The sequence below is a fragment of the Penicillium odoratum genome, assembly GCF_028828045.1.
Source record: "Penicillium odoratum strain IBT 22623 chromosome Unknown utg000002l_segment0_segment0, whole genome shotgun sequence".
Classification (NCBI taxonomy): domain Eukaryota; kingdom Fungi; phylum Ascomycota; class Eurotiomycetes; order Eurotiales; family Aspergillaceae; genus Penicillium; species Penicillium odoratum.
In genome coordinates, this window is record NW_026643144.1 from 2781937 (window position 1) to 2808248 (window position 26312).

The 26312-nt window shown below is 51.1% G+C and overlaps 9 protein-coding genes across 9 annotated transcripts; 6 read left to right on the top strand and 3 right to left on the bottom strand.

Moving 5' to 3' along the window:
• Positions 1 to 202: 202 nt before the first annotated feature.
• Positions 203 to 6960, top strand: N7520_003056 (bifunctional carbamoylphosphate synthetase/aspartate transcarbamylase; the record flags this gene model as incomplete). Its single annotated transcript, XM_057136991.1, has 3 exons — positions 203 to 812; positions 865 to 6848; positions 6904 to 6960. 3 exons carry the CDS (start codon positions 203 to 205, stop codon positions 6958 to 6960), a joined length of 6651 nt encoding a protein of 2216 aa, XP_056999677.1.
• A 1129-nt stretch (positions 6961 to 8089) lies between these two features.
• On the top strand, positions 8090 to 8738 carry N7520_003057 (uncharacterized protein; the record flags this gene model as incomplete). The annotated part of the gene is made up of 2 exons (XM_057136992.1): positions 8090 to 8599; positions 8676 to 8738. The coding sequence occupies 2 exons, from the start codon at positions 8090 to 8092 to the stop codon at positions 8736 to 8738; spliced, it is 573 nt and encodes a 190-aa protein (XP_056999678.1).
• A 315-nt stretch (positions 8739 to 9053) lies between these two features.
• N7520_003058 (uncharacterized protein) lies at positions 9054 to 10387 on the bottom strand (the record flags this gene model as incomplete). The annotated part of the gene is made up of 2 exons (XM_057136993.1): positions 9054 to 9364; positions 9415 to 10387. 2 exons carry the CDS (start codon positions 10385 to 10387, stop codon positions 9054 to 9056), a joined length of 1284 nt encoding a protein of 427 aa, XP_056999679.1.
• Positions 10388 to 11496: 1109 nt separating this feature from the next.
• N7520_003059 (exocyst subunit EXO84) lies at positions 11497 to 13643 on the bottom strand (the record flags this gene model as incomplete). The annotated part of the gene is made up of 3 exons (XM_057136994.1): positions 11497 to 11875; positions 11923 to 13201; positions 13250 to 13643. The coding sequence occupies 3 exons, from the start codon at positions 13641 to 13643 to the stop codon at positions 11497 to 11499; spliced, it is 2052 nt and encodes a 683-aa protein (XP_056999680.1).
• A 560-nt stretch (positions 13644 to 14203) lies between these two features.
• On the top strand, positions 14204 to 14834 carry N7520_003060 (TOM complex receptor protein TOM20; the record flags this gene model as incomplete). Its single annotated transcript, XM_057136995.1, has 3 exons — positions 14204 to 14261; positions 14324 to 14569; positions 14635 to 14834. The coding sequence occupies 3 exons, from the start codon at positions 14204 to 14206 to the stop codon at positions 14832 to 14834; spliced, it is 504 nt and encodes a 167-aa protein (XP_056999681.1).
• Positions 14835 to 15589: 755 nt separating this feature from the next.
• On the top strand, positions 15590 to 17199 carry gel2 (1,3-beta-glucanosyltransferase gel2; the record flags this gene model as incomplete). The annotated part of the gene is made up of 4 exons (XM_057136996.1): positions 15590 to 15598; positions 15694 to 15824; positions 15878 to 15977; positions 16027 to 17199. The coding sequence occupies 4 exons, from the start codon at positions 15590 to 15592 to the stop codon at positions 17197 to 17199; spliced, it is 1413 nt and encodes a 470-aa protein (XP_056999682.1).
• Positions 17200 to 17564: 365 nt separating this feature from the next.
• Positions 17565 to 20968, bottom strand: N7520_003062 (F-box and WD domain protein; the record flags this gene model as incomplete). Its single annotated transcript, XM_057136997.1, has 2 exons — positions 17565 to 20566; positions 20626 to 20968. 2 exons carry the CDS (start codon positions 20966 to 20968, stop codon positions 17565 to 17567), a joined length of 3345 nt encoding a protein of 1114 aa, XP_056999683.1.
• Positions 20969 to 21451: 483 nt separating this feature from the next.
• Positions 21452 to 23777, top strand: N7520_003063 (MRX complex nuclease subunit; the record flags this gene model as incomplete). Its single annotated transcript, XM_057136998.1, has 2 exons — positions 21452 to 21467; positions 21520 to 23777. The coding sequence occupies 2 exons, from the start codon at positions 21452 to 21454 to the stop codon at positions 23775 to 23777; spliced, it is 2274 nt and encodes a 757-aa protein (XP_056999684.1).
• A 491-nt stretch (positions 23778 to 24268) lies between these two features.
• On the top strand, positions 24269 to 26252 carry N7520_003064 (acyclic terpene utilization AtuA family protein; the record flags this gene model as incomplete). Its single annotated transcript, XM_057136999.1, has 3 exons — positions 24269 to 24302; positions 24356 to 24672; positions 24723 to 26252. 3 exons carry the CDS (start codon positions 24269 to 24271, stop codon positions 26250 to 26252), a joined length of 1881 nt encoding a protein of 626 aa, XP_056999685.1.
• Positions 26253 to 26312: the final 60 nt, after the last annotated feature.

The following is a 26312-nucleotide window of genomic DNA, read 5'->3' on the forward strand; positions in this document are numbered from 1 at the left end:
GGGAAACAGGAATCTTCTGGTGGATGCTGTGTTAGAGTGACCTGCCCTCGCTCAGATTCGTCCTCGAGAGGACTGTCCACTCAAATTTCCCCTCCAATTCAGTTATCCTAGTCCGCTTTCCTCCCAAGGAATCGGTCGAACCGAGTCCGCAATCGGGCGGAGAAGAACCTCAAAAGACCAAAAAAGACCGAAGCTACTCACAATGGCTACTACTGGTGCTTTGATTGCCCCGGCCACCATCCCCGTCCGGGGTGGTTGTGACCGTCTCATGGCCCTCGAATTGGCGGATGGTACTGTGTACCAGGGTTACAACTTTGGTGCGGAGAAGAGTGTGTCTGGTGAATTGGTCTTCCAGACTGGTATGGTTGGATACCCTGAGTCAGTTACCGATCCCTCCTACCGCGGACAGATCCTGGTTGTCACCTTCCCGCTCGTCGGAAACTACGGTGTTCCCTCGCGGGAGGAGATGGACGAAGTGCTACTGAGCCTGCCCAAGCACTTTGAGTCAAATCAGATTCACGTTGCGGCGTTGGTGGTGGCAGCCTACGCCGGCGAGGACTACTCGCACTTCTTGGCAAAGTCTTCCCTCGGTGACTGGCTCAAGGAGCAGGGCGTTCCTGCCATCCACGGTGTCGACACCCGTGCTCTGACCAAGCGCCTTCGTGAGACTGGTAGCATGCTGGGTCGCCTGCGCCTGCAGAAGGCCGGAGATGCCAACGGCGCCTCCGCTGTTGTCGAGGCTGCTACCTGGAACTCACAGTTCGAGGAGATCGAATGGGTTGACCCCAACGCCACTAACCTGGTCGCTGAGGGTGAGTGATAATGTGGATCCTTTCCAATGCTTCTTTTCTGACAGATTTCTAGTTTCCATCCGCGAGCCTCGCCTGTACTCTCCCCCCGCCGATGTTGCTCTTATGCACCCCTCGGGTCGCCCCGTCCGCGTCCTGTGTTTGGATGTCGGTATGAAGTACAACCAGCTGCGCTGCTTGCTCTCTCGCGGCGTTGAGGTCCTGGTCGTGCCTTGGGACTACGACTTCCCCACCTTGGCCGGCAAGGATTACGACGGTCTGTTTGTGTCCAACGGTCCCGGTGACCCTGCGACCCTGACCACTACCATCGCCAACCTGTCCAAGACATTGAAGGATGCCCGGACACCCGTGTTCGGTATCTGTCTGGGTCACCAGCTGATTGCTCGTTCAGTCGGAGCTACCACTACCAAGATGAAGTTCGGTAACCGTGGTCACAACATTCCTTGCACAAGCATGATCTCCGGAAAGTGCCACATCACCTCTCAGAACCACGGTTATGCTGTTGATGCCTCCAGCCTCCAGGATGGCTGGGAGGAGCTGTTCGTCAACGCCAACGATGGCAGTAACGAAGGTATCCGTCACACTAGCCGTCCCTTCTTCAGTGTCCAGTTCCACCCGGAGAGCACCCCCGGTCCTCGCGATACCGAGTACTTGTTTGATGTATTCATCAAGACCATCCAGAACTCCATTGCATCTGCTGATGCGCTCACCAAGCCCGTTGAGTTCCCCGGCGGTCTCATTGAGGACAACCGCAAGGCTCACCCTCGCGTCTCTGTTAAGAAGGTCTTGGTCCTTGGTAGTGGTGGTCTGAGCATTGGTCAGGCCGGTGAGTTTGATTACTCTGGTAGTCAGGCCATCAAGGCTTTGAAGGAGGAGGGAATTTACACCATCCTGATCAACCCCAACATTGCCACCATTCAGACCTCCAAGGGTCTGGCTGACAAGGTCTACTTCTTGCCTGTCAACGCCGACTTCGTTCGCAAGGTCATCAAGCACGAGCGTCCGGATGCCATCTACGTCACCTTCGGTGGTCAGACCGCTCTCTCAGTTGGTATCCAGCTCAAGGATGAGTTCGAGGGACTTGGTGTCAAGGTCCTTGGTACTCCCATCGATACCATCATTACCACCGAGGACCGTGAGCTGTTCGCTCGCAGCATGGACTCCATCAACGAGAAGTGCGCCAAGTCCGCTTCTGCCTCGACTATTGAGGAGTGTATGGAAGTTGTTGAGAACATCGGCTTCCCTGTCATTGTGCGCGCTGCCTATGCTCTGGGTGGTCTCGGCAGTGGTTTCGCTTACAACATGGAGGAGCTGAAGGAGCTCTGTGTCAAGGCTCTGGCTGTCAGTCCCCAGGTACTGATCGAGCGCAGTATGAAGGGCTGGAAGGAGATCGAGTACGAGGTTGTTCGTGATGCTCAGGACAACTGTATCACTGTCTGCAACATGGAGAACTTCGATCCCCTTGGTATTCATACCGGTGACTCAATTGTCGTTGCCCCCTCCCAGACCCTCTCTGACGAGGACTACAACATGCTCCGTACCACTGCCGTCAATGTCATTCGTCACCTTGGTGTCGTTGGTGAATGTAACATTCAGTACGCCCTGAACCCCTTCTCCAAGCAGTACTGCATCATTGAGGTCAACGCCCGTCTCTCTCGATCTTCCGCTCTGGCCTCCAAGGCCACTGGTTACCCTCTGGCGTTCATTGCTGCCAAGTTGGGTCTGGGTATTCCCCTGAATGAGATCAAGAACTCCGTCACTCAGTCCACTTGCGCCTGCTTTGAGCCCTCGCTCGATTACTGTGTGGTCAAGATTCCTCGATGGGATTTGAAGAAGTTCACTCGTGTCTCGACCGAGCTGGGTTCCTCTATGAAGAGTGTCGGTGAAGTCATGAGCATTGGCCGAACCTTCGAAGAAGCTATCCAGAAGGCCATTCGCTCTGTTGACTTCCACAACATTGGTTTCAGCGCGAAGGATGCCCTTATGTCTATTAAGGGCGAGCTTCAGACTCCCTCCGACCAGCGTCTGTTTGCCATTGCTAACGCTATGGCTTCCGGCTACACTGTCGATGATATCTGGAAGCTGACCAACATTGATAAGTGGTTCCTGACCCGCCTGAAGGGCCTGAATGACTTTGGAAAGTCCATGTCCGCGTTCAACGCCTCTACTGTCCCTGTGCCTATGATTCGCCAGGCTAAGCAGCTTGGTTTCTCTGATGCCCAGCTGGCTAACTTCCTTGGCTCTAACGAGCTGGCTGTGCGCCGTATGCGTGTCGAGGCTGGTATTACACCCATTGTCAAGCAGATCGATACCGTCGCTGCTGAGTTCCCTGCTCACACCAACTACCTTTACCTCACTTACAATGCCTCTGAGCACGACTTGAAGTTCGATGACCACGGTATTATGGTTCTTGGTTCCGGTGTCTACCGTATTGGTTCTTCTGTCGAGTTCGACTGGTGTTCCGTGCGCACCATCCGCACTCTTCGCGAACAGGGTCACAAGACCATCATGGTCAACTACAACCCGGAGACCGTTAGTACCGACTACGACGAGGCCGACCGTCTTTACTTCGAGAACATTAACCTTGAGACTGTTCTCGACATCTACCAGCTGGAGACTTCCAGCGGTGTTATCATGTCCATGGGTGGTCAGACCCCCAACAACATCGCCCTGCCTCTGCACCGCCTGAATGTTAAGATCTTGGGTACCTCTCCCGAGATGATTGACGGCGCTGAGAACCGTTACAAGTTCTCTCGCATGTTGGACCGTATTGGTGTCGACCAACCTGCCTGGAAGGAGTTGACTAGCATCGAGGAGGCCCGCGAGTTCTGCAACAAGGTCAGCTACCCTGTGCTTGTCCGCCCCTCCTACGTGCTTTCTGGTGCTGCCATGAACACTGTTTACTCGGAGGACGACTTGGCCAACTACCTTAACCAAGCCGCTGATGTGTCTCGCGACCACCCTGTTGTCATTACCAAGTACATTGAGAATGCCAAGGAGATCGAGATGGACGCTGTTGCCCTTAACGGTGTCATGGTTGGTCACTTCATCTCTGAGCACGTCGAGAACGCCGGTGTGCACTCTGGTGATGCTACCCTGGTTCTGCCCCCGCAGGATCTGAGTGCCGAGACTATTCGCCGCATTGAGGAGGCCACTCGCAAGATTGGTAACGCCCTGAATGTCACCGGTCCCTACAACATTCAGTTCATTGCCAAAGACAACGACATCAAGGTTATTGAGTGCAACGTCCGTGCCTCTCGTTCCTTCCCCTTCGTGTCCAAGGTTATGGGTGTTGACCTGATCGAGATGGCTACTAAGGCCATGATCGGTGCTCCCTTCCAGGAGTACCCCCCCGTCACCATTCCCAAGGACTACGTCGGTGTCAAGGTTCCTCAGTTCTCCTTCTCGCGTCTCTCCGGTGCTGATCCCGTCCTCGGTGTTGAGATGGCCTCCACTGGTGAGGTTGCCTCCTTTGGTCGTGACAAGTACGAGGCCTACCTCAAGGGTCTGCTGTCCACTGGCTTCAAGCTCCCCAAGCGGAACATTTTGTTCTCCATTGGTTCGTACAAGGAGAAGCTTGAGATGCTGCCTTCTATCAAGAAGCTCCACGACCTCAAGTACAACTTGTTCGCCACCTCCGGTACCGCCGACTTCCTCAAGGAGAACGGTGTTCCCGTGAAGTACCTTGAGGTCCTGGCTGGTGAGGAGGACGACATCAAGTCGGAATACTCTCTGACTCAGCACTTGTCCAACAACCTCATCGATCTGTACATCAACTTGCCATCCAGCAACCGCTTCCGCCGTCCGGCCAACTACATGTCCAAGGGTTACCGCACTCGTCGTATGGCTGTTGACTACCAGACTCCTCTTGTCACCAACGTTAAGAACGCTAAGATCCTGATCGAGGCTATCGCTCGCCACTTCCCTCTGGAGATCATTCCTTCTGACTTCCAGACCAGCCACCGCACTGTGGTTCTGCCTGGCCTGATCAACATTGCTGCTTTCGTCCCTGGTCTTGCCACTCCTGGCTCGAAGGACATCGAGGCTGTCACCAAGGCCTCTATCTCCGCTGGTTTCAGCATGGTTCGTGTCATGCCTGTCGGTGTTGACAGCTCGGTCACCAATGCTCGTGATCTGAAGATCGTTCAGCAGAATGCCGAGGGCAAGTCGTACTGTGACTTCAACTTCTCGGTTGTTGCCACTTCCTCTAACTCTGACGAGATCACTCGCATTACTGGCGACGTTGGCTCGCTCTTCATCCCCTTCAACCACCTGTCCGGCAACATCAACCGGGTGGCTACTGTGACCGACCACTTTGCTTCCTGGCCCTCCAGCAAGCCCTTGATCACTGATGCCAAGGGTACCGACCTGGCATCGATCCTGCTCCTGGCCAGCCTGCACAGTCGCAACATCCACGTGATGAGCGTGACCTCTAAGGAGGACATCAAGCTCATTGCTCTGAGCAAGGCCAAGGGCCTGAAGGTGACCTGCGATGTCTCCATCTTCTGCCTGTTCCTCTCGCGTGAGGAGTTCCCTGCCTGCAGCACTCTTCCCTCTGCCGAGGACCAGAAGGCACTGTGGGAACACATGAGCACTATCGACGTCTTCTCCATCGGCAGCATTCCTTTCCAGCTTGCTGGTAAGGACGCTTCTCCTGCGGTCGGTCTGGCCGAGTCTCTGCCCCTGCTCTTCACTGCTGTGGCTGAGGGTCGCCTTACTGTTGAGGACATCACTGCTCGCCTCTACGAGAACCCCAAGAGCATCTTCGAGCTCCACGACCAGGCTGATTCCTCGCTTGAGATTGAGATTGATCGTCCCTACGTGTTCCAGAACACTGAGGCTTGGTCTCCCTTCAACGGCAAGACAATGCGCGGCTCTGTTCAGCGTGTCGTCTTCCAGGGTAAGACCTGCTGCCTTGACGGTGAGATCGTCACCGTGGCTGGCAAGGGTGTGGACATGTCTTCCCACCGGATCATTCCCACCTCTCCCATCCAGAAGCCGACCACCCCTATGGTCCGTCCTGAGAGCTCTCTGGAGCGCCATACTTCCGTCGCTGGCACTCCTGGCCGCCGTGCCCGTGCTCTGGACGCCAACATCCCTGTTGGTGAGCTTGGCCCTCCTTTGTACACCCCCTCCTCCCAGGCCTCTCCCCTGAACGAGATGCTCTCCCGCTCTCAGTTCCGTGGCAAGCACGTCCTGTCCGTGGACCAGTTCACTCGCGCGGACCTGCACCTGCTCTTCACTGTTGCCCAGGAGATGCGCCTCGGTGTTCAGCGTCAGGGTGTCCTTGATGTCCTCAAGGGTCGTGTTCTGTGCACTCTGTTCTACGAGCCCTCCACCCGCACCTCGGCCTCTTTCGATGCTGCTATGCAGCGTCTTGGTGGCCGCGTTGTCTCCGTCTCCACTGAGCACTCATCCACTCAGAAGGGCGAGTCTCTCCAGGACACCATCCGCACCCTCGGCTGCTACGGTGATGCCGTGGTCCTCCGCCACCCTAGCCCCACCAGCACCGATGTTGCCGCCAAGTTCTCTCCCGTTCCCATCATCAACGGTGGAAACGGCGCCGTCGAGCACCCTACCCAGGCCTTCCTGGACCTCTTCACCATCCGTGAGGAGCTGGGTACCGTCGCCGGTCTGACCATCACCTTCACTGGTGATCTCCGCTACGGCCGCACCGTCCACTCCTTGATCAAGTTGCTCCGCTTCTACGATGTCCAGGTCCAGCTTGTCTCACCCAAGGAGCTTGCTCTTCCCGAGGAGGTTCGCAAGCAGCTCATCGCCTCCGGCCAGCTCCGCCTCGAGACCGATGTCCTCACTCCCGAGATCGTCGCCCGCTCCGACGTCCTGTACTCCACCCGGGTGCAGAAGGAGCGCTTCACCGACCTCACCCAGTACGAGCGTCTCAAGAACAGCTTTGTCATTGACAACGCTCTGCTCAAGCATGCCAAGAGCCACATGGTCGTCATGCACCCTCTGCCTCGCAACGCCGAGGTCACCGAGGAGGTTGACTTTGACCAGCGGGCTGCTTACTTCCGCCAGGTATGTTTACCCCCCAGCCCTATATTACAATGGAATCCTGACTAACATCCTCTAGATGAGATATGGCCTTTACTGCCGCATGGCCCTCCTGGCTTTGATTTTGGCCCCTTAAATCTTGGCTCTTCCTAATGTGCAAACAAAAAGCGCCTTTGATTTTTCTCACGCATGACATGTTTCTCTTTCTCTGTTTTTGATTTCAAAAGTGTTGTTATCTGGATATCTGTGATATGTAGGTGTGCAGCTATCAATATCTATAAGAAGAGCTGTATAGACTAGACCAATCTCCGTTTTATGAACTTGAAGCCCACGTGGTATATGTATGTGTATTTTATTATGTGTTATGTGTTATGTGTTATGTGTCGTGTCGTGTGTCGTGTCGTGTCGTGTTACGTTTTGTGTGTTTTGGCGTGGCGTGCGTTGCGTTCGGTCTGTTTTGGGGCATTGTTTCTTTTTGGGGGTTTTGGAGGTGTTTTGGGCTTGCATCTCGAGGGTTTCACATCTATATACCAATTTGATTTCACATTTATCACATATACTCTTCCAGATGGCATTCAACATCTATACATATCATGGATAATGTGGGTGGTTTCCTATTTCAGTGTGCTTATATAATCCCATCTTGCTTTCGAGTCTTGGCACGTGATTTTTGATTCATGTTCGCGCCCATTCAATCTTGCCCAAGAGATCAAACATATCTTACTATGAGGTTTTTGTATTCGATTCTATATCGGATTCATCTTGCTTATGTATTCAAGCACTGTTAGAGGGCCAAGTATCATATTCTTTCAAGATGTCTGTGCTACCGTAACAGATATAGTAGAAACATTAGTTATTATGAGAACCTTACAAAATTCACTTTGTTCTACAATTATATGTTTCGTTTGCATTTCCCATTCTTCAGACCTTTGAAATTACACAAAGAACACTATATAGTCTTTGTACCTAGGATCAGTATAATGATGCCAATTGACAAAGCATTGTTGTTATACCCACGGCCATGAATGATCACTCAATGCCATTTTTCCTTTGTCCTCAAATAACAAAAGAAATCCACTAAATGATGCGTCCGGCACTGACTAAAACGAGATTGTGGAATCCAACTACTATAAAGACCTCAAAGATGCTACTTCCAAGCATAAAATTCGATTTTCACATCCTTACGTAGTATCTCTTTCCATGATCAATATTATAAAGTTTCAGAAAACATGAGTACCTCATTCAGTGACACAATCAGGCCCGAAATGCTGGATCTTTTAAAGAGCCTACTTACTCTACGATGGTCCGATAGAGTTCAGAACGGACGCACCCATCAAGAAGCCACAGAAGACACAATTATTCACCTTTCACTAACTGGACAGGCTAACGATTTCCACCAGAGCATTCAAATCCTCCGAGAAGATGGTCTACTGGGTACAGATCGCAACATTTACTATGCAGGTCCACGAACTATTGGGATTGAAGCTGCCCCTTCCGGACAAGGGATCACTACTAATTTGACCAGGGAGGAAGTCTTTCAACTTCCACATACACGAATGCTGGATGCTACTTTGGATGCTCGGGATCTTGCTCGGTATGTTCAGCTTTCTACTGTTACTTCTGCTGCTGGAGCTTATGAGAGATTGGCAAGGATGGTAGATCCGGAAACTTTGAATCCGGCGCATTTTAGAGTTCATATTGCGCTTCCTCCGTCGGATATCCAGTACGGGAATCCTACTGATGCTGCGACTTTTGCCTCGTTGCCTCGGCAGACGGTAAGTGAGACTGTTCTTCAGGGTGAGCAGGGTACTTGCGCTATTTGTATGGATGAGCTTGAGGTTGATGCTTTAGTTATTGTTCTTCCTTGTGCCCATTGGTTTTGTGCGCATGTGCTACTTCGTGGTTGGGGGATAATGATACTTGTCCTGTATGCCGTGCGGTGGTAGGACCGTGTGGTGGCAGGAGAATATAGAGTATGTGTTTGATGACATGTATAAAATAGGCATTGTGACCAAAATTTGAAGTAGAATGAATCAATTGAGCTGAGAAAGAAAATTCTATAGACTGATAGTATATTGAACGCAACATAAACATGAAGCCAAAAAAACAATCTATATGCATCAATCTTGCAACAAAAGGAAATAGAACATTGGAATCAAATGCATTTGCAGTCCACGGGTTCATTAATGTCAGAATTCGAATCCCTGCACACCTGGTCCTCTTTTATCATTAAACCTTCTGTCCACTGAAGTCCATAGACTCGGCCCCCTTAGCCTTCAAGTCATCAAGCACATTGTACTCCATAATCCACTTCATGCGCTCCATAAGTGCTTCAGGGTTAAACTTATCACTCAGGTGATCAGGATCATCCGAGCTAGCAAGTTTTCCAGCTTCAAAACTAGTTCTCGTAACCCGATCGGTGCGAGGCTTGCGCAGATCCTGATAAAACTGGAATGCAGCCTGCAAATCGTCATTCTTCCAGTGCGTAAGAATCGTAGCCAATGCAATGCCAGATTCGATTGCCATACAGACACCCTGACCTATTATCACAGTTAGTCATGATATTATCAAAGTTCGGATAGGAACTCACCCTGGTGAGGGAGTGTGGAGTGGACAGCATCACCGAGCAGAACGATTCCCGCATCTTTCTGCCCATCCTTCATCTCGAACCATTTGGCAATCGGCTCACGTACGTATAGTGCTTGCTTCATCATCCGCCCGTCTGGTGATCCTGCATTGAGACCCTTAATTATATCCTGCACCTGGGGACACCAGGCCGTAACGTGCTCGTGCAAAGATCCGATTTCCGAACGAGCCATCCAGTTCTCCGAATCCCAGGATTCAAGCGGCTCGGACATAAATCCGATCACGCCAACACGGTCAGTCTGCGTAGTCGGGTTGCCAATGGGGAGGCATAGAATATGCCGCTTCGGGCCGCGGAAGTTGACAACATTGTGGAGCAGCTTTGCAGTGTCTTCAGGTAGATCCTTGTAATCGACGAAACCACGGTAAACAACCTGGCCGGAGTAATTTGGCGAGTCTTCGAAGCCTAGCTCACGGCGAACACGGGATTTGATACCATCGCATCCGATCACGATATCAGCGTCCGTGCTGGTACCGTCCTCGAAGTGTAGAGTATATGGAGCCGCGTCAGGGCCGGTATTGCGGTCGAGTCGAGCGAGGCGCTTCTGTAGATGAAGAAGCTCTTCTGGTACCGGCTCTTTAAGCGAGTCGAGGAGGTGAGCTCGGTGGATTAGACGGGCGTGGGGCTGGGAGAATTCTTCGATGTGACCGAGGTACTCGCCGGATTTGTAGTTGTGGTATTGCATATAGTAAGGGAGTTGGGGCGAGGAGCGGCTTAGCAGGGATTCCTGCAGACCGAATGCGTCAAGGATACGGTTTGCGTTGGCGGAGAGGTCGACTCCAGCGCCAACCTCGCTGAATTGGTGGGCTTGTTCGTAGCATTGGATATTCTTCAGGCCAGCGTATTGGGCGGCGTTCATGAAGGCCATGCCGCCGAGGCCACCGCCGATAACAACAACTCGTTTGTTCTGGAAGCCCATTGTTATGGACGGGGAATTTTGACTTTCTGAAGGATAATCTTGATGATGAACTGGCTTGGCTTTAGATAGCTTGGCTTGTTGAATACTACAGATGTGATGTGATGGAGAATGGAATGAAGGTCGGTGTTCTCAAGCAGGCTATTTAACTGTCGAAAGACATCGGCCTATCCTCTAAAGAAAAAATGGCCACCCGATCCATCGTATAGGTGCGCTTAGAACTTCGGAGTGTTGAGAGTCTTGCATGAATGACCCTTCCGAAGCGTTGCAAGATAATGGCCCCTCCCGGGCGATCATCCGTATGCACCGGGCACCCGCATTAGCAAACTTTGCTACATCTTTCTTTTTCTGAATAGCTTCGTCAGGGCTTCTTGTCTGTATGTGGTATAGTTTTCGTTAGTGCTGACCGGAAGTCTGATATATTGTGCCAATCAGCTTCCGAAAACCCCACCATCCAGCGGATGGCGTTGCTTACGTGCAGTCATCCTGCAGGCCAATGAATCAGAATGCCGGATTAACCGGACCTAGAGCGAATCAACAGGATGGCTGTAATCTCTTTCAAACTGTACGTCATTAGGAAACAGGCTTTCTAGAATAAATCCTTCCGAAGACGGTGACAGGTTTCCCGAAGGCTCTCGGCCTGGATGAGGTCATGCGGTAAATATGTTAAGGGCTCGTATGAAGAAGTTCTTAAAGAGAACCTACTGAATACGCAGAAAAGAAAGATCATAGAGAAAGGATGATACTTCGCACTGAAGGGCAGTATGGAGAGAAGAAGGACTCTACTACTATCTAGAATCGGCAAGAGCTATTGCCGATGGGGACAACAGCAAATTTTAGCCAATCAACAAGCACTGGGCCTGGGATCTACTATTGAAGCTAGAAGTATAAGGCTCTAACAAAAAAAACCCGCTGGAAAACTCTTTAGGCCTGGGATATCAGCACCGACAAGTAGTAATTGTGTGGTGCATGATACATGTTTCCATTTGAAATATCGCGATATTTGCTGCAAAAGACACGAATAGACATATTCAATTCCGTTGTAATCTTGATTCAATTCACCTAGGGTTCTCGTTAAAATCTCCCATCCATCTCTTATCTCCCAAGCGCCACTATAGATTGGCCAGAGTAGATACCGCGGCAAGCTCACCCGGCTGGATAGCCCGTGGACTGCTCTCATTTGGATCCTCCAGACCTTGACCCACTAAGTCTGTAAAGTCGATACCCACACTGTTCAATTGTGCAGCATGTTCATGCACAATATCCTGGCACTTATCATAGATTGATGTCCCCCGCTGCACACTGCTAAGCTGGCGACTGAGCAAGGCGTTGAATCCGTCCAAATGCTGCTTCGCCCAGCGGATAGATGAGCTGGAAATTGAGCTAGGGAAGCACTGCTGATAAATTCCAACGGTGTTCTTAATGAGGCTGAAGTATACGTATGAGATCTGGAAGATATAGAGGGGAAGGTCACCCTCAAATACGCAAGCCCTATTGAATGTTAGAAGGTTCGGGATGCTGTGATTAATGTGACTCACCGAATACGCTTGCCAATAATGTCAGTTCGAGCCTTTAGGTAGGTTTCACGGGCCTGGTCCTCAAATCCTAAACGACTCAGCCAGGAGACATTGGTCTTGGTCGCAGTGGGGAACGAATGAGTGTCAACCAGCGCACGAGAGAGGATTCCGGCGAGTCGAGTTGCACGTCCATCAACCTTCAGATTGATCACATCCTGGGCAATGGAATTTCCCTTCAGTCCCTTTGCCAGCTTTCGAAGTCGTTCGATACTAGACACCGCGGCCTCGAACCGTTGTAGCGCGATATCAATATCAAGCTCGTCAACTTGTCCCTCCACCCAGCGGAGGTTCTGTTGCTTCCCATCCACATCAATGCGCACATCTGACTTGTCGCGTGGACCATCCGTCAACTCAAACTGATCAACCTTTGGAGAATATGATGTGTGTCGTCCGGTGAGGTATCCAAAGGCTTCCAGAGGCTTGCTCGCAGCTTCAGTCTCAGAACGCAAGTTCCGTCGCAGATCCTCCACAGTCTTACGGAACGTCGCAAGCAGTTCGTTCTTGGTAGATGTATCACGTTTGTCCTGGCGATAGGTAAATGGCTTAGATCCCACGCGGATGCTAATAGCATTGGCAATACCACGATCCAGGGCCTCCTCGCGCGCGGCGCCAGTTCCCAGGTTGGCTGCTAAATCGATCATGTCTATATCTTGCAGCGGCCAGCACTCTTCCGCAACCAGTTTGGTGGGGATTGGTCCCTGGTGAGCAGGGTGGCTTTGGTCCATACGCTTGCGCTTCTTGGCGGCCACCAGTAAGTGGTCGTTCAACAAGACGATATGAACCGGTCGTTTCGGCTTCCAAGTGGCCGAGTCCAGCTCGGCCCAGTGGCCCGTCTCCAGCACAATGTGTCGCCCAGGCACAGCAGGCAGGAACTTCTGGGAGCCCTCCACACTTTTCCACAATGTCTGCAGCTGGACACTCCACATGCTTTCCAAATTGGCGACAGAACTGCGGTTCGCGTTTCGCTTCGGGAACTGGTCGTCAACTGGAGACATGGGATTCGGACTGTTTCCCACGGTCGTCTGTCCGAGCGCATTGGTGAGTTCCGCCATGAGGGTCCGAAGGGTCCGCATCTCGTCCTTGAGCTTCTCGGCCTCTTTACTAATCTTGATAAACTGCGTGCGATTCTGGTAGACATTCTGTTGGAGGTCGGTGGAGGTTCGGTTTTTGACCTTGCGAAGGCTCTGCTGGTAACTTTGGATCTCTTCCTCGGACGCGTTCGCAAGGAGACTGGCCACGTCTGGATGAGGTCAGCTTGGGTCGGGCGGTAATGCGAAAATAGACATACATCGTTCCACCGGTAGACTGGGGTCTCGTAGGGCATTCAAATCTACTTTGGGTGATGAGGAGGGGGCCCCATTCGCTGGCGATGGTCCCCTCTGGGCAGTGGGCGCCGGCAGCCCACCATATCCACCCCCAGGCACTGACGAGGGGAGTGCAGGGACTGGAGGCGCACTAACATCGATATCTCCTGGGTTATTGAATCTGGTAGAGTATCGTCTTTTTACCAAATCGGCGGTGGCATCGCTCTGAGCTCGGTCCTTGCCAGCGGGGATACTGTTCTGGCCGGCATCGGGGGCTCTGGTGTTGGGCGGCAAGGGACTTGAGATTGGTTTCGGAGCACTGATTTGAGGGCGTTGACGACGAGATTTACTCCGGAGAGTCAATCCTCGGCCTTCCATGGTTGAGATTGGGGATGGGATGGGATCGGAGATTGGAGAAAGGGAAGTTGGGAGGATCCCGTAACGGGCTAGCGGTAGGTGTCAGCTATTCAGCTATGCGACAGTGATGTATGATCAAGGACGGAAATTATTTCCATGAACAAAATAATTACATTGCTTAAATTCAATCGGTATCACTACTAAACATGTCTTCACTTGATGCAATTGATCATAACTTAGTTGATGTGCATGACGTAGCATTAGGCAATCTAGTCAATGACCCTCGAGTTTCGCTTGATAATACGAACTTGAAGCCAAGTAAAATGTTTGACTTGATATATGTACCATAATAATCAATTCAAATTTAATATAGAATGTCCAATGTTCTGTACTATGTACTCTGTACTCTTATGTGTTTAGCTCCGTGACGTCGACCCGAACTCGTACCGGAACAACAAAGTTCCTGTCCAATTCAAATTTATCCTCGAAACACGTCTGTAGCTTCGTCACCTTCCACCCCATCGCTGTTTTCCCCCCGGTCGCGTCATTCATTCCCACCTTAAACCCTTTCTTCCTTCATAATGCGCACATCTGTTCTGGTTGCCGCCTCGGCCGGCACTATCTTCGCCGGTTTGCTCGGTAAGGATCGGACCTCCCCGGCAACAATACTCGTTCAATGATTAATTTCCATCTCAATCCAGCCTATGCCGCATACTTCGATCACAAGCGCCAGACCGACGCCGAGTTCCGCAAGTCCCTGAAGCGCAACAACAAGCGCCTCGCCAAGGCCGTGAAGGAGGAGGTTGAGGCCCAGGGTGCTCAGCAGCGCGAAGTGATCAAGCAGGCCGTGCAGCGCGCCAAGGAGGAGGGCTTCCCCACCGATCTCGAGGAGAAGGAGTCCTACTTCATGACCCAGGTTGCCACTGGTGAAGGACTGTGCCAGGATGGTATGTATTTTGACTGAACTGGAGACAGACCTACCATTGGACAAGATGCTGACAATCTGTAACAGGTGACAGCCAGATCGAGGCGGCTATCGCCTTCTACAAGGCCCTCAAGGTCTACCCTCAGCCCAAGGACTTGATCTCCATCTACGACAAGACCGTCCCCAAGGAGGTCCTGGAGATCTTGGCTGAGATGGTCGCCATGGATGCCGGTCTCAAGCTCGGCTCTTTCACTGGCGAGAGCTCTGACAACCACGGTGTCGAGTAAACTCGTTTCTGAGAACTTACACCATTTCATTTCCTTGGCTTGACCTTGGCTGTATTATTTTTGTCGCTTTCCCTCACAGCCCTCTCACTCTCCACTATTTCTCTCTTTTTTTTGCCTTGTCGCGCTCACTGTGTATATGTATTGGGCTTGGCCCAGCCTTGGTATTTCTCGGCGCCAGGTATTGGATGAGTTTTCCACCCCCTTTTGTTTGTTTTTTGGTTTTGGTTTTCCATTTTGAGATTGTGCATTTTGGGAATTGAGGTGAAAAGGGAAGATCATATACAGAATGTATTTTAGAAAGAAGCATTGATCCACTGGATTTTTGAAAATAGAAAATGTGGCTGAAACTGACTGGGGAAAAGAAGCCAATCAATCTCCCACAGATTCTTGTGACTTCATTGGACCCGCATCGGTATCAGGGACTCTCAGGGTTTTTAGGGGACTTTTGGACCCGTCAATTCCATCAGCTCAATCTCACTGGATACTAAGCCACTTGTGGGCTCCACACGCTGAAGGGCTTACCCCCGCCGATCACAATCCGCCTGCTTTTAAACCTTCGATTCTCCTTTTCCCTCGCATCTATCCGTATTCATATCTTCTCTTTACTCTAAACATTTAATCCCTTTGGTGGTCTATATCGCCTGACGTTCGTTCTTTCCGTTTTGCGCTGTCATTCGCTCTCCCCAATCTATACTTCCCAATCGTTTCCAGGTTTCCTTGTTTTCGATACATATATACTCTTCGATCGCATCATTATGGTTTTCGTACGTGCAGCCCGATGCCCAGAAAGAGAGAAACTTATAGAAAAACCTATATGAATCTGGATGTGGATGGAATTTTTGACGCTGACGCTATACAGTCTTACGGCCGTGTGCTTACGGCTGCCTGTGCCCTGATGGGTACCGCCGCCGCTGTCACCACTCTTGAGGTGGATGGCAAGGACTTTGTCAATTCTGAAACCAAGGAGCGTTTCCAGATCATTGGCGTAGAGTACGATATCTACCCATCAAGTCTCATCAAGACCCCAACTGACACCCGCACAGCTACCAGCCCGGTGGTCAATCCGCCTTCAACGGCAAGCAGGATCCCCTGAGCCAGCCCGATGCCTGTCTCCGTGATGCTACTCTTATGCAGCAACTGGGTGTAAGTGCAGACTTGCGAACGAAAATGCGCTCGTATTAATTCCTGCCAGGTGAACACTATCCGTGTTTACAACATTGAACCCACCCTCGACCACAACGAGTGCGCTTCCATCTTCAATGCGGCCGGCATCTATATGATCCTCGATGTCAACTCCCCCTATTCCACTGGCTCGCTGAACCGAGCAGAGCCCTGGAACAGCTACAACGCCGGTTACTACAAGCAGGTGTTCGGTGTTATCGAGGCCTTTAAGGCTTTCGATAACGTCCTCGGTTTCTTTGCTGGTAACGAGGTCATCAACGAGGATGCTACCTGGAGCGCTCCCGCCTACGTTCGTGCTGTTGTTCGTGATATGAAGGAGTACATCAAGAACAATGTCGACCGCACCATCCCTGTTGGTTACTCTGCTGCTGATATCCGTGATATCCTCATGGACACTGCCGCCTATTTTGAGTGCAACCTCAGCAACTCAACTGAGTCTACTCTCGACTTCTTCGGTCTGAACTCTTACTCCTGGTGTGGTGATGCTTCTTACACCTCGTCCGGATACAATGTTCTGACCGAGGACTTCTCCAACGCCACCCTGCCCGTCTTCTTCTCCGAGTACGGATGTAACGAGGTCAAGCCCCGTACCTTCACCGAGGTCCAGGCTCTGTACGGCGAGGACATGACCCAAGCTTTCTCCGGTGGTCTCGTGTACGAGTGGACTGAGGAGGATAACGAGTACGGTCTTGTCAACATTAACAGCTCCTCCGTCGTCACCACCCTGGTCGATTTCGACAACCTCAAGAAACAGTTCGCCAAGATCGATATGGACCGCATCCAGACTGCTAACAAGACCCAGACTAGCGCTGAGGCTCCTAACTGTGCTGCTAGCCTCATTACCTCCGGATCCTTCTACAATGCTTGGGACCTGCCCGAGGCTCCCTCCAAGGTCTCCGACTACATTAAGAGCGGTCTGCCCGACGCCCCCACCGGCTCTGTCGTGTCTGTCACCAGCACCACTCTCTCCCAAACCGTGTACGACTACACTGGTGCCAAGATTACTGGTCTCGCATTCAAGGTTCTGAGTGACGGCGAGTCTGCTGGTCCTAGTGGTACCTCTTCGTCTTCGTCGTCCACTGCAACTTCTTCCTCTACGAAGAACGCCGCAATGGTCAACAGCGCTCCCGTTGCTCTTGGTGGTATCAGCGGCTTCTTCATGCTGCTTGCTTCTTTGATGTAAGGTGTGGCGAGGATAGATGAAAGAGTATAGATATATTGGCTTCCCTTCAACGCCTGTTTTTCCTTCTTTGGCCGGATTCTTGTGAATGATTGGTTCTGTTTTTTTTTATAGTTTCTTGCACATGATTGGTGTGTTGAACAATGAATGTCTTTTTCCATGACTGAAATACATTACCGTATTTTCCGAGTCCTTTCTTTCATTCTATCTTGCAGGTTGTGTAGTTGAAACAAAATATATTCGAGTCTAAATCTAACCCAGCAAAAAAAACCCCTCCGGAAGAAATACAAACGAAATGACAAAATGTGACAAAAATGCGACATGTGCAGATATACACCAGTCCGAATTTCTTTAGCGAAAACACGATGTTAAATCGCCCTCGCTTTGCCCTTTCCCTTGCCAGAAGATTGGGAAGAGGGCATGTGCCCCGAAGCAAGAGCAGGGAATTCCTCCCACTCTTGCGCATCGCGACTTTGATCCTCAGCCAAGCTGAGTTGAATTGCAAACTCAAGATCATCCATCTCTTTCTGCTGACTACTCTCGGGACCCGCCATCGGCGAAGACGGGGAGAAAGAGCGTCGCCTTACGCCCTTAGCGTATTTAATCGGGATAGACGGCGTAAGGTCAATCGGAGGTGTAGTAGTAGCCGTTTCATCGAGAAGACTCAAACGAATAGCTTCAGCCAAATCATCATCGATATCGTCTGCGGGATCTTGATATGGTGATGAAGAAGACGACACGTCGAAAGCACAGGAATTAGGTCCGGTTGGATCACTAATAGAAGTACCTACAGAGCTTGCAATAGCGGTCTCGTCGCGCTTTTGCGTATCGGCTCCACTGTGAGTTTCCTGGCTCAAAAGTTGAGCGTAGAGGAGAAGTTGCTCTTCATCAATGTCGGGCCCGAGGAGATCGATTCCGAAACGTGCACTGAGATGGGCTCGTTCCTTGGCATCTTCAATTTCCTGTCGCTTGATTTCCATTTGTTCGTCTTCAATAAAGTCATAGATTGCTCCCCTTCCACTGGGAGTGAAACGTTGCCCACTACCGGCCCCGTTGCTACCGCGAAGACCGCGCCGAAGCTGGCGCTTGGTGCCCTTATACTGATCGGCACTAGATGAACTGTACGACCAGTATCGAAGATGGGTACCAAGGGATACCATACCTCGGAGGACCGTTGGGTCGGGGTCCAAACAGATGGCACCCGTAGCGAAGAAGTTATTCCCTACGCCGAGCGTTGTGGCTTCCGCCTGAACCAGTCGGCGGCGAGCCCGAGATGAAAAACGAGAGTTGATCGTACGAATTGGGCGCGTGGAAGAAGCCAAGGGATCCCAAGCCTGAACGAGGCCGTCATTGCCACCGTGAACCAAGTATAACGATGTCAGTGCCACGCAAGAGATTTGAGGCGAGTCGGTCTGGATAATTCTGAGTGGAGAAACGGAGTTTATGACACCTGGGTTATTCGCTGGCAATGCGCGAATATTCCAGACATACACCGTGCCGGTCGCTGTTCCCACAGCTAGGTATCTTGCCCTCTGTCCAGGAACCTCGAGGCTTGTCCGCGGTTGATCCATATGTGGCAACATGGGCGAGGATGTTGCGGATGAAAATGAGCTCCCGGACATGGCTAGCAAAGGATCTTCATCGGCGGTTATGGTCGCAAACAGAGAGCTATCCAACGCGGTAGTGGTCACCTCAATAGACTTGCGATCATCAAACACAAAATTCGAGATTCTCCAATCAGTCTTTCCAGACACATCGTTCAGGCAACCCGACGATCGAGAGGCTGGAGCGCTTGTCGGAGTTGAAGCACCAACTGGCCCACCAAAGAGAGAGCGAGGCTGCTCCTGACCTGGCGTTCCTGGTGATGATTTCAAGGCAAATTTGGACGGAGCTCGAACATATCTTCGAACGGATGCTTTCTCGGTTTCATCGGTGCCTCGGGCGACAACAATCACCGACTCTCCAGATCCACATCCATCATCACCAGCAAAATCAACTTGCAGGTCACGCCGCATATTCCAGCCTTCGCAAACCTTACGGAAATGCTTCGGTCTGAAGGACATGAAATTTTCAATTTCCTTGGTTTCTGCGGCAATTTGATGCTCATCGAGATGCATGGAATTCGACGAAGATCGCGGAGTGTAGCTCCCATCGACGAGCTCCCGGTTAAAAGGGTCTGGACGAGCGGTGCGCCGACTCTCTTCAACAAGTTCCCAGCGCACCGTACGACCAGTCTTCCAGGCGAGTTCGTCAAGCTCTTCGGCGTTCAATTTAGTCGTTGCCGGGATATCTTGTTGCCGTGGAATGTCAGTGAGATAATAGATTTCACCAAGCGCGTTCAGAGCAACAGCCCAGATCCGCCGGCGGGAGTGACGTCTCGGGGAGTAACTATCATCGACAGCAATTGCGATGATAGGTACACCTGGGCACAGTACCCATCTAGCAGTTACCTGCCCTATCTCGTACCGCCTCTCGTATGTTGGATGAGGGCCCAGCGCGTACGATGTGAGTACTCCGGCAGAAGAACCTGACATCATGGCAATAAGACCTCCAGTCGTCTTGAGGATCGAAGCCGATTTGGCAATCCACACTGAGCAGACGGCATGGGGGATCGTGTTCATAGCGGGGATACCAAGCTTGGGCTGAGAACTCAAATCTGAAATCCCCAAGAACCGGCCGCGCTGCTCCGTGGATGAGATGAAGTAGCTGCGACCTAGCGGGCATCCCTCGCCATAGATCATGCCGTAAGGTTGGCTCACATCCATGGAATTGGAGGTGCCGACCATATCCCCAGCCCCAAGACCATACGGTGCATCTCCAGGAAACATGTCGGCAAAGTGCCGGAACATCTGGTGATCTGACAATCCCCAAGTGCCCACTTTCACATTGGACGGGTTACTGGACGAGGCGATGCCCTGCTCAGATGAGCCATGGATGAAACTCGGTTCCTTTTTGGAAGTGTTGAAGGATCCATGGATATGGCTCACTGGGAGCACCAACTGCGAAGTATAGGTTGCGACAGCACTACCATTACGCGCGGTTGTCGTGCGAACGGTGCCCTGCTTTTTAGATGGCTGGAAATCCGCGGGTTTGCCTCGCGACAACGATCGCATCAGACGTGTACGTAGAATATACTCACTGCGCCAGGATGCGAGCGCCGTCAGCCGCGCGAAATACCGTCTATCCGAAGCCAAATCATCTTGGTTGGCCAGGTGCGCATCCACCAGGCTTTGGGGGCCTGGGAAGAAACGAGAGAAGGCGATCCTCCAGGCATGTGGGGTCGTCACGAGTGCATGGAACCGATGAGATACCAAGGTGATCGCCGAGAGAGATTGCGGGGGCAAATGCGACAAGATGTGGGTAAGAACCTCTTCACGTAGTTGTTAGACAAGGTTGTAGAAGATAATGATCTGGGTGGTGTTTGCATACCATTTGGTAGTGTTTCCAGTGGAATTTGAGAGTGACGACTGGTCAGAATCGAAGATCCAAGCTCTGCACATTTCCTTCCTGAAGTCCCAGCATTCTCATACTCGCTCACCCGTTGGGCCGAGGGCGGGGTTGAAGCCGCATCGCCTACATCGCTCAAGGGCGCGTAGTTCTCTGCGAGAGCCGCCAAGTCCGGCACTGCCGAGTCTCCAGACTTCTCTTCTTGGAGAAGACCAGAGACTGGGCCGACTTCAGGATCATTTCCATGCTGGGTAAAACTAAGATTCGAGGGGGGTGAATCACGGAAAGATGTCTTTTCTGATACGGCAGTGGGCTCGGAGTGCATAAAAAGGACTTGGGATGAAATCGGAGTAAAGCGACTGAGCCAGCAACAAACCTGGATCAGTCGAGGCGTTGTATTGCGAGTTGAAGAGAGTAGAACGTGCGAAGTGAGGCGTTGCGGAGGAGAAGAAGTACAAGGACCGAATGGAGGCGAAAAGCGACCGGGAGCGGCCAATCAGCAAAGTTAATAATCTCGAGTGAATAGAATTTTCAAATTATATTGATAAATACTACAGTTCTTGGTTTAATAGAATTTCAGCTTTCTTACGATCTGATTGAAACATAATGACTCATAAATATCCCCTTAATTATCCACTTCTGCGACTCCAAAGTATGAGTTTCATTTGCTGCAGGCAACCAACGCGTCGTATCACGTGATGACGCGCTTTTACGTGTCTTTGATCTTGCATCTTCGCCATGACCTCACTTCCAATACATTGTGATATCGGTTTTGTTGACCAAGGAAGTTACCTGGGATTTATACAAAATGCCAGGGATTAATGGTAAGCCTGTCCAGAAAGATTGCCGAATAGTTCAATTTACTGATCTACGTAGATGCGGATACTATCCGCATTCTCATCTCGACTGATAATCATGTCGGTTACAATGAGAGAGATCCTATCCGGGGTGATGACAGCTGGAAGACCTTTCACGAAATTATGTGTCTTGCTAAGGAACGCGATGTGGACATGGTGTTGTTGGCGGGAGACTTATTCCACGAGAACAAGCCATCAAGAAAGTCCATGTACCAAGTGATGCGATCAATCCGAATGAACTGCTTTGGAGATAAACCCTGTGAGCTGGAGTTGCTCAGTGATGCAAGTGAGAATTTCGAAGGCGCCTTCAATCATGTCAATTACGAAGACTTGGATATGAACATCGCCATTCCTATTTTCTCCATCCACGGCAACCATGATGATCCATCGGGTGAGGGTCATCTCGCAGCTCTTGATCTTTTGCAGGTTTCTGGTCTCCTCAACTACTACGGAAGGACACCAGAGGCGGATAACATCGAGATCAAGCCAGTTCTCCTTCAGAAGGGACGAACTAAGCTGGCTTTGTACGGAATGAGTAATGTTCGTGATGAGCGCTTGCACCGCACTTTCCGTGATGGCAAAGTGAAATTTTTCCAACCATCTGTCCAAAAGGGCGACTGGTTCAATCTGATGTCCGTACATCAAAACCACCACAAATACACTGAGACTGGTTACTTACCAGAAACATTCCTGCCTGGGTTCATGGACTTCATCCTCTGGGGCCACGAGCACGAATGTCTGATCAATCCCCGACTTAATCCAGATATGAATTTTCATGTTATGCAGCCGGGATCTTCTGTTGCTACATCCCTGGCAATCGGGGAGGCAGTAACAAAACAAGTCTCCATCATGAGTATCACTGGTCGGGAATTCAAATGTGAGCCAATTCCGTTGAAAACCGTGCGGCCATTTGTGATGCGAGAGATTGTGTTGTCCGAAGAAAAGGGGGCCCAAAAGTTGGCCCGCAAAGAGAACAATCGAACCGAGGTGACTCGGCTTCTCATGGAGATCGTTGAAGAATTGATAGAAGAAGCCAAGGAAGCCTGGCTAGAAGTGAATGGCGAAACTGACGAAGACGGCGAGGTTAAAGAGATGCCCCTTCCGCTCGTCCGACTCCGTGTCGAGATCTCTACGCCGGAGGGCGGGAGCTACGAGTGTGAGAATCCGCAGAGGTTTTCTAATCGATTTGTGGGAAAGGTTGCCAATGTTAATGACGTGGTGCAGTTCCACCGCAAGAAGAAGGGTGCCTCTACGCGAAAGGCCGGTGCGACTGATGAAGCAACTGTGTCGCACCTAACCGGTCTGGATACCGTCAAGGTGGATCAACTTGTCAAAGAATTCCTCGCATCACAGTCACTAAGTATCCTCCCACAAAATACATTTGGCGATGCCGTTGCTCAATTTATTGACAAGGATGACAAGCACGCCATGGAAATGTTTGTGAATGAGTCCTTGGAGAACCAAGTCAAACATCTAATGGCTTTGGACCAGGATGACGATGAGATGGATGATGAAGAAGGGGTCCAGAGCTCTTTGGTTACAGCCATGGAAAAGTACCGCACTCAGATGGAAGACCTTTTCTCCAAAGGCGTGAAAAAACGCACCAACCGTGGTAAAAAGCGGTTCAAGCCCAAGCCGGATGGCTGGGACAGCGAGTTTGACGGCTCATGGGAGGATCAGCCTGGCGCTCTTATTCATTCGGATCATGAAGTGGATCCAGTCGAAGAGGAAGCGGGCGAGGATGGTCCCGCCTCAGCTCGCAGTCGTGCTGCAGCAAACTCAACCCGTGGCAAGGGAAGGGGTCGTGGCCGAGGTGCAACCACCAGTACACGAGGCGCCGCCAAAGCTGCTGCCCCATCCAGAGCGCGTAAAGCACAGGCCATCTCTGACGAGGAATCGGCCGACGATGTTATCATGTTAGATGACGACGAGGAGCCAGCCCATGTTATTTCAGATGATGATGACTCGCAAGCTTTGTTTGTCAAGCAGCCTCGCGTAACGACTACAAGAGGGCGGGCACGTGGAGCGAGAGCCCCTGCTCGTGGCCGTGGTGGACGTATAGCAGCCTCGCCGGCTCCATCTTCCGCTACTGTTGGTGCCTCTGCTTCCCGTCGAGCAGCTGCTAAATCCTCCAAGCCAACACAACAGACCCAAACCACCCTCGATTTTGTTGGCTCGCAGGCCAGTCTACCCCGGTCTGCTCGGTCCACGCGCACAACGCGCAAGCTGAGTATCAGTGAGGACGATGACTCGGACTCTGCCTTTGAGCCGGCGTGAGTAATACATCCTTTATTAAGCTAGCGGTGACTTTCTTTACCGTTCTGATATGACTCTTACGACTGCATAATTAAGAAATGAACTTCATAAGCCAATGACTTGCAAATTTAAAGTTGTTCTGAATTAGCTTTGCAAGCTTGGAAGTGACTAAAATCTAGTTGACTCAATTGTAGACGAAGTTTGTTTGTATCCATGCATACCGAGGGTGAAGACAGATGTTGGTTTGATCAGCCTTGCAAATTTAAGGTCATCAATTATGAAGTCACAACAATAGTACCCTTCATTCTCGGAATCAATGCAAAAAAAAAAAACCGATCCCCACCTGGGCAAGCGTGAAGTATATGCACCTACATTCATTATCAGATCCTAACCCCGCATTATCAGGACCGAGTTGCCTCGGCCGTGCAACACCGGCGATCATCCATCTCCTTGATAATGTATTTCTTTATCCCTACCAACGCCTAATTGAAGGCCAATAATTCCCCATCACCATGACATTCACTGGTAGACCCATTCGAATTGCAGGTAAATTACTAAATCTCTCGACAATCCATACAACATAAGCTGAACCATCTCAGGTGCCTCAGGCTCTGCTTCAGACCGGCGCCATGCCATCGCTGAATTTGCCCGACAGTATCCAACCGATCCGGTGGATGTGATTATCGCTGATTTCATGAGCGAATTCAATATGGCTACTTTCGCAGGTCGGCGGATGGATCAGGATTTGAATGCAATGCCAGCGTACGATTTGTCGTTCCTTGAGGCATTGGAACCGGCTTTGGGCGATATAGCCAAATATGGCATCAAAGTCGCTGTGAATGCGGGTGTGTGTGACACGAAAGGTCTCTTTGATGCTGTTTCGCAAATGGTGCATTCGAAAGGTCTTGATTTGAAGGTGAGAATAATGATTCCCTTGTTGACTTTGGTATTAATTAGGCACTACAGGTAGCTTACGTCACTGGCGATGAGGTATTGCCTACTATCCAGACGGCTCTTTCTGGTGGCCAATCTGAATTTCGGAACATCTATACGAATGAGCGTTTGGCTGATTGGAATTTTGAGCCTATATATGCGCAGTGTTATCTCGGTGGACTGGGGATTGCTGCTGCTCTCGCCGAAGGGGCTGATATTGTGCTCTGTGGTCGAGTATCGGATGCCTCGCCTGTGATCGGTGCTGCCTACTGGTACCATGGCTGGCAGCGTGATGATTTGGACAAGTTAGCGAATGCTTTCGTTGCAGGTCATCTCATTGAATGCAGCAATTATGTCTGCGGTGGTAATTTCACTGGCTTCAAAGTTTTGGAGCATGATGGTGATGGTGATGGCTGGGCGGATATCGGATATCCGATCGCTGAGATCTCCGCCGAGGGCGATGTCGTGATCACCAAGCAGGCCCATGCGACCGGTGGTATCGTTACTGTGGATACTTGCACTTCTCAATTATTGTATGAGATTCAAGGGCCGTGGTACTACAACTCAGATGTAACCGCCATCATAGATGGCATTCACTTCGAGCAGCGAGGTATCAATCGAGTTGCTGTACGAGGTGTCCGATCAGGACCACCCCCTCCCACCACAAAAGTTGGCATCACAGCCCGCGGAGGATTCCAAGCTGAAGTATGGTGGTTCTTGACTGGGCTTGATATCGAAGACAAGGCTCGAATGCTCGAGACCCAGATCCGAAGACTGCTTGCCCCCTCTGCCAATCGATTCACATCTCTCAAATTTGACTTGCTTGGTTCGAATCTGCCAGATGCAAGTACCCAAAATCGCGCCACTGTGCCCCTTCGAATCGTGGCACAAGCACGAGATGCGGACGCTCTCGGGCCGAAGAATTTTATAAAACTTGTGTCAGACAACATCATGCAGGGCTACCCAGGAGCCACTTTCCACCTGGACATGCGCCAGGGCTTCCCCAGGCCAGTCTTTGAATATTACGTAACTCTTCTTCCGCAAACGTCTGTTCAGCATCAAGTCCACTTGCCCTGGAAACCAACTGCAAGCACCCAAGTACTTGACATCCCGCCTCCATCAAGGACTAAGACATACCCTTCCCGTCAACCTTCACAGGCTGTCACAATTTCCAATAAAGGTGTGGAATCGAAGGAGTTCGGCCCGACGGTCCGTGGTCCACTTGGATGGATTGTTCATGCCCGCTCAGGAGACAAAGGCTCTGATGCCAACTGTGGCCTCTGGGTCCGTCATCGTGATGAATATTTATGGTTGCGAACTCTGTTGTCGATAGACGCAGCACGTGAGCTTCTTGGGGATGACGCCCGTCAGCAGCCGCAGCTGGCCATCGAGCGTTTTGAGCTTCCCGGACTTCAAGCGGTCCATTTTCTCTTCCGCAACCTGCTCGACCGGGGTGTTGGGGTCACGACCACAGTGGACTTTTTGGGGAAGAATGTGGCGGAATACCTTCGGTCACGGCATGTCGATCTGCCCACCCGTTTCCTGAATCGTGGAAAGCTGTAGACAATTTGGCTGAATAAACCGGCGAATGTTAAGGTGTGGATGTTTCCCGATTTGTGGTAT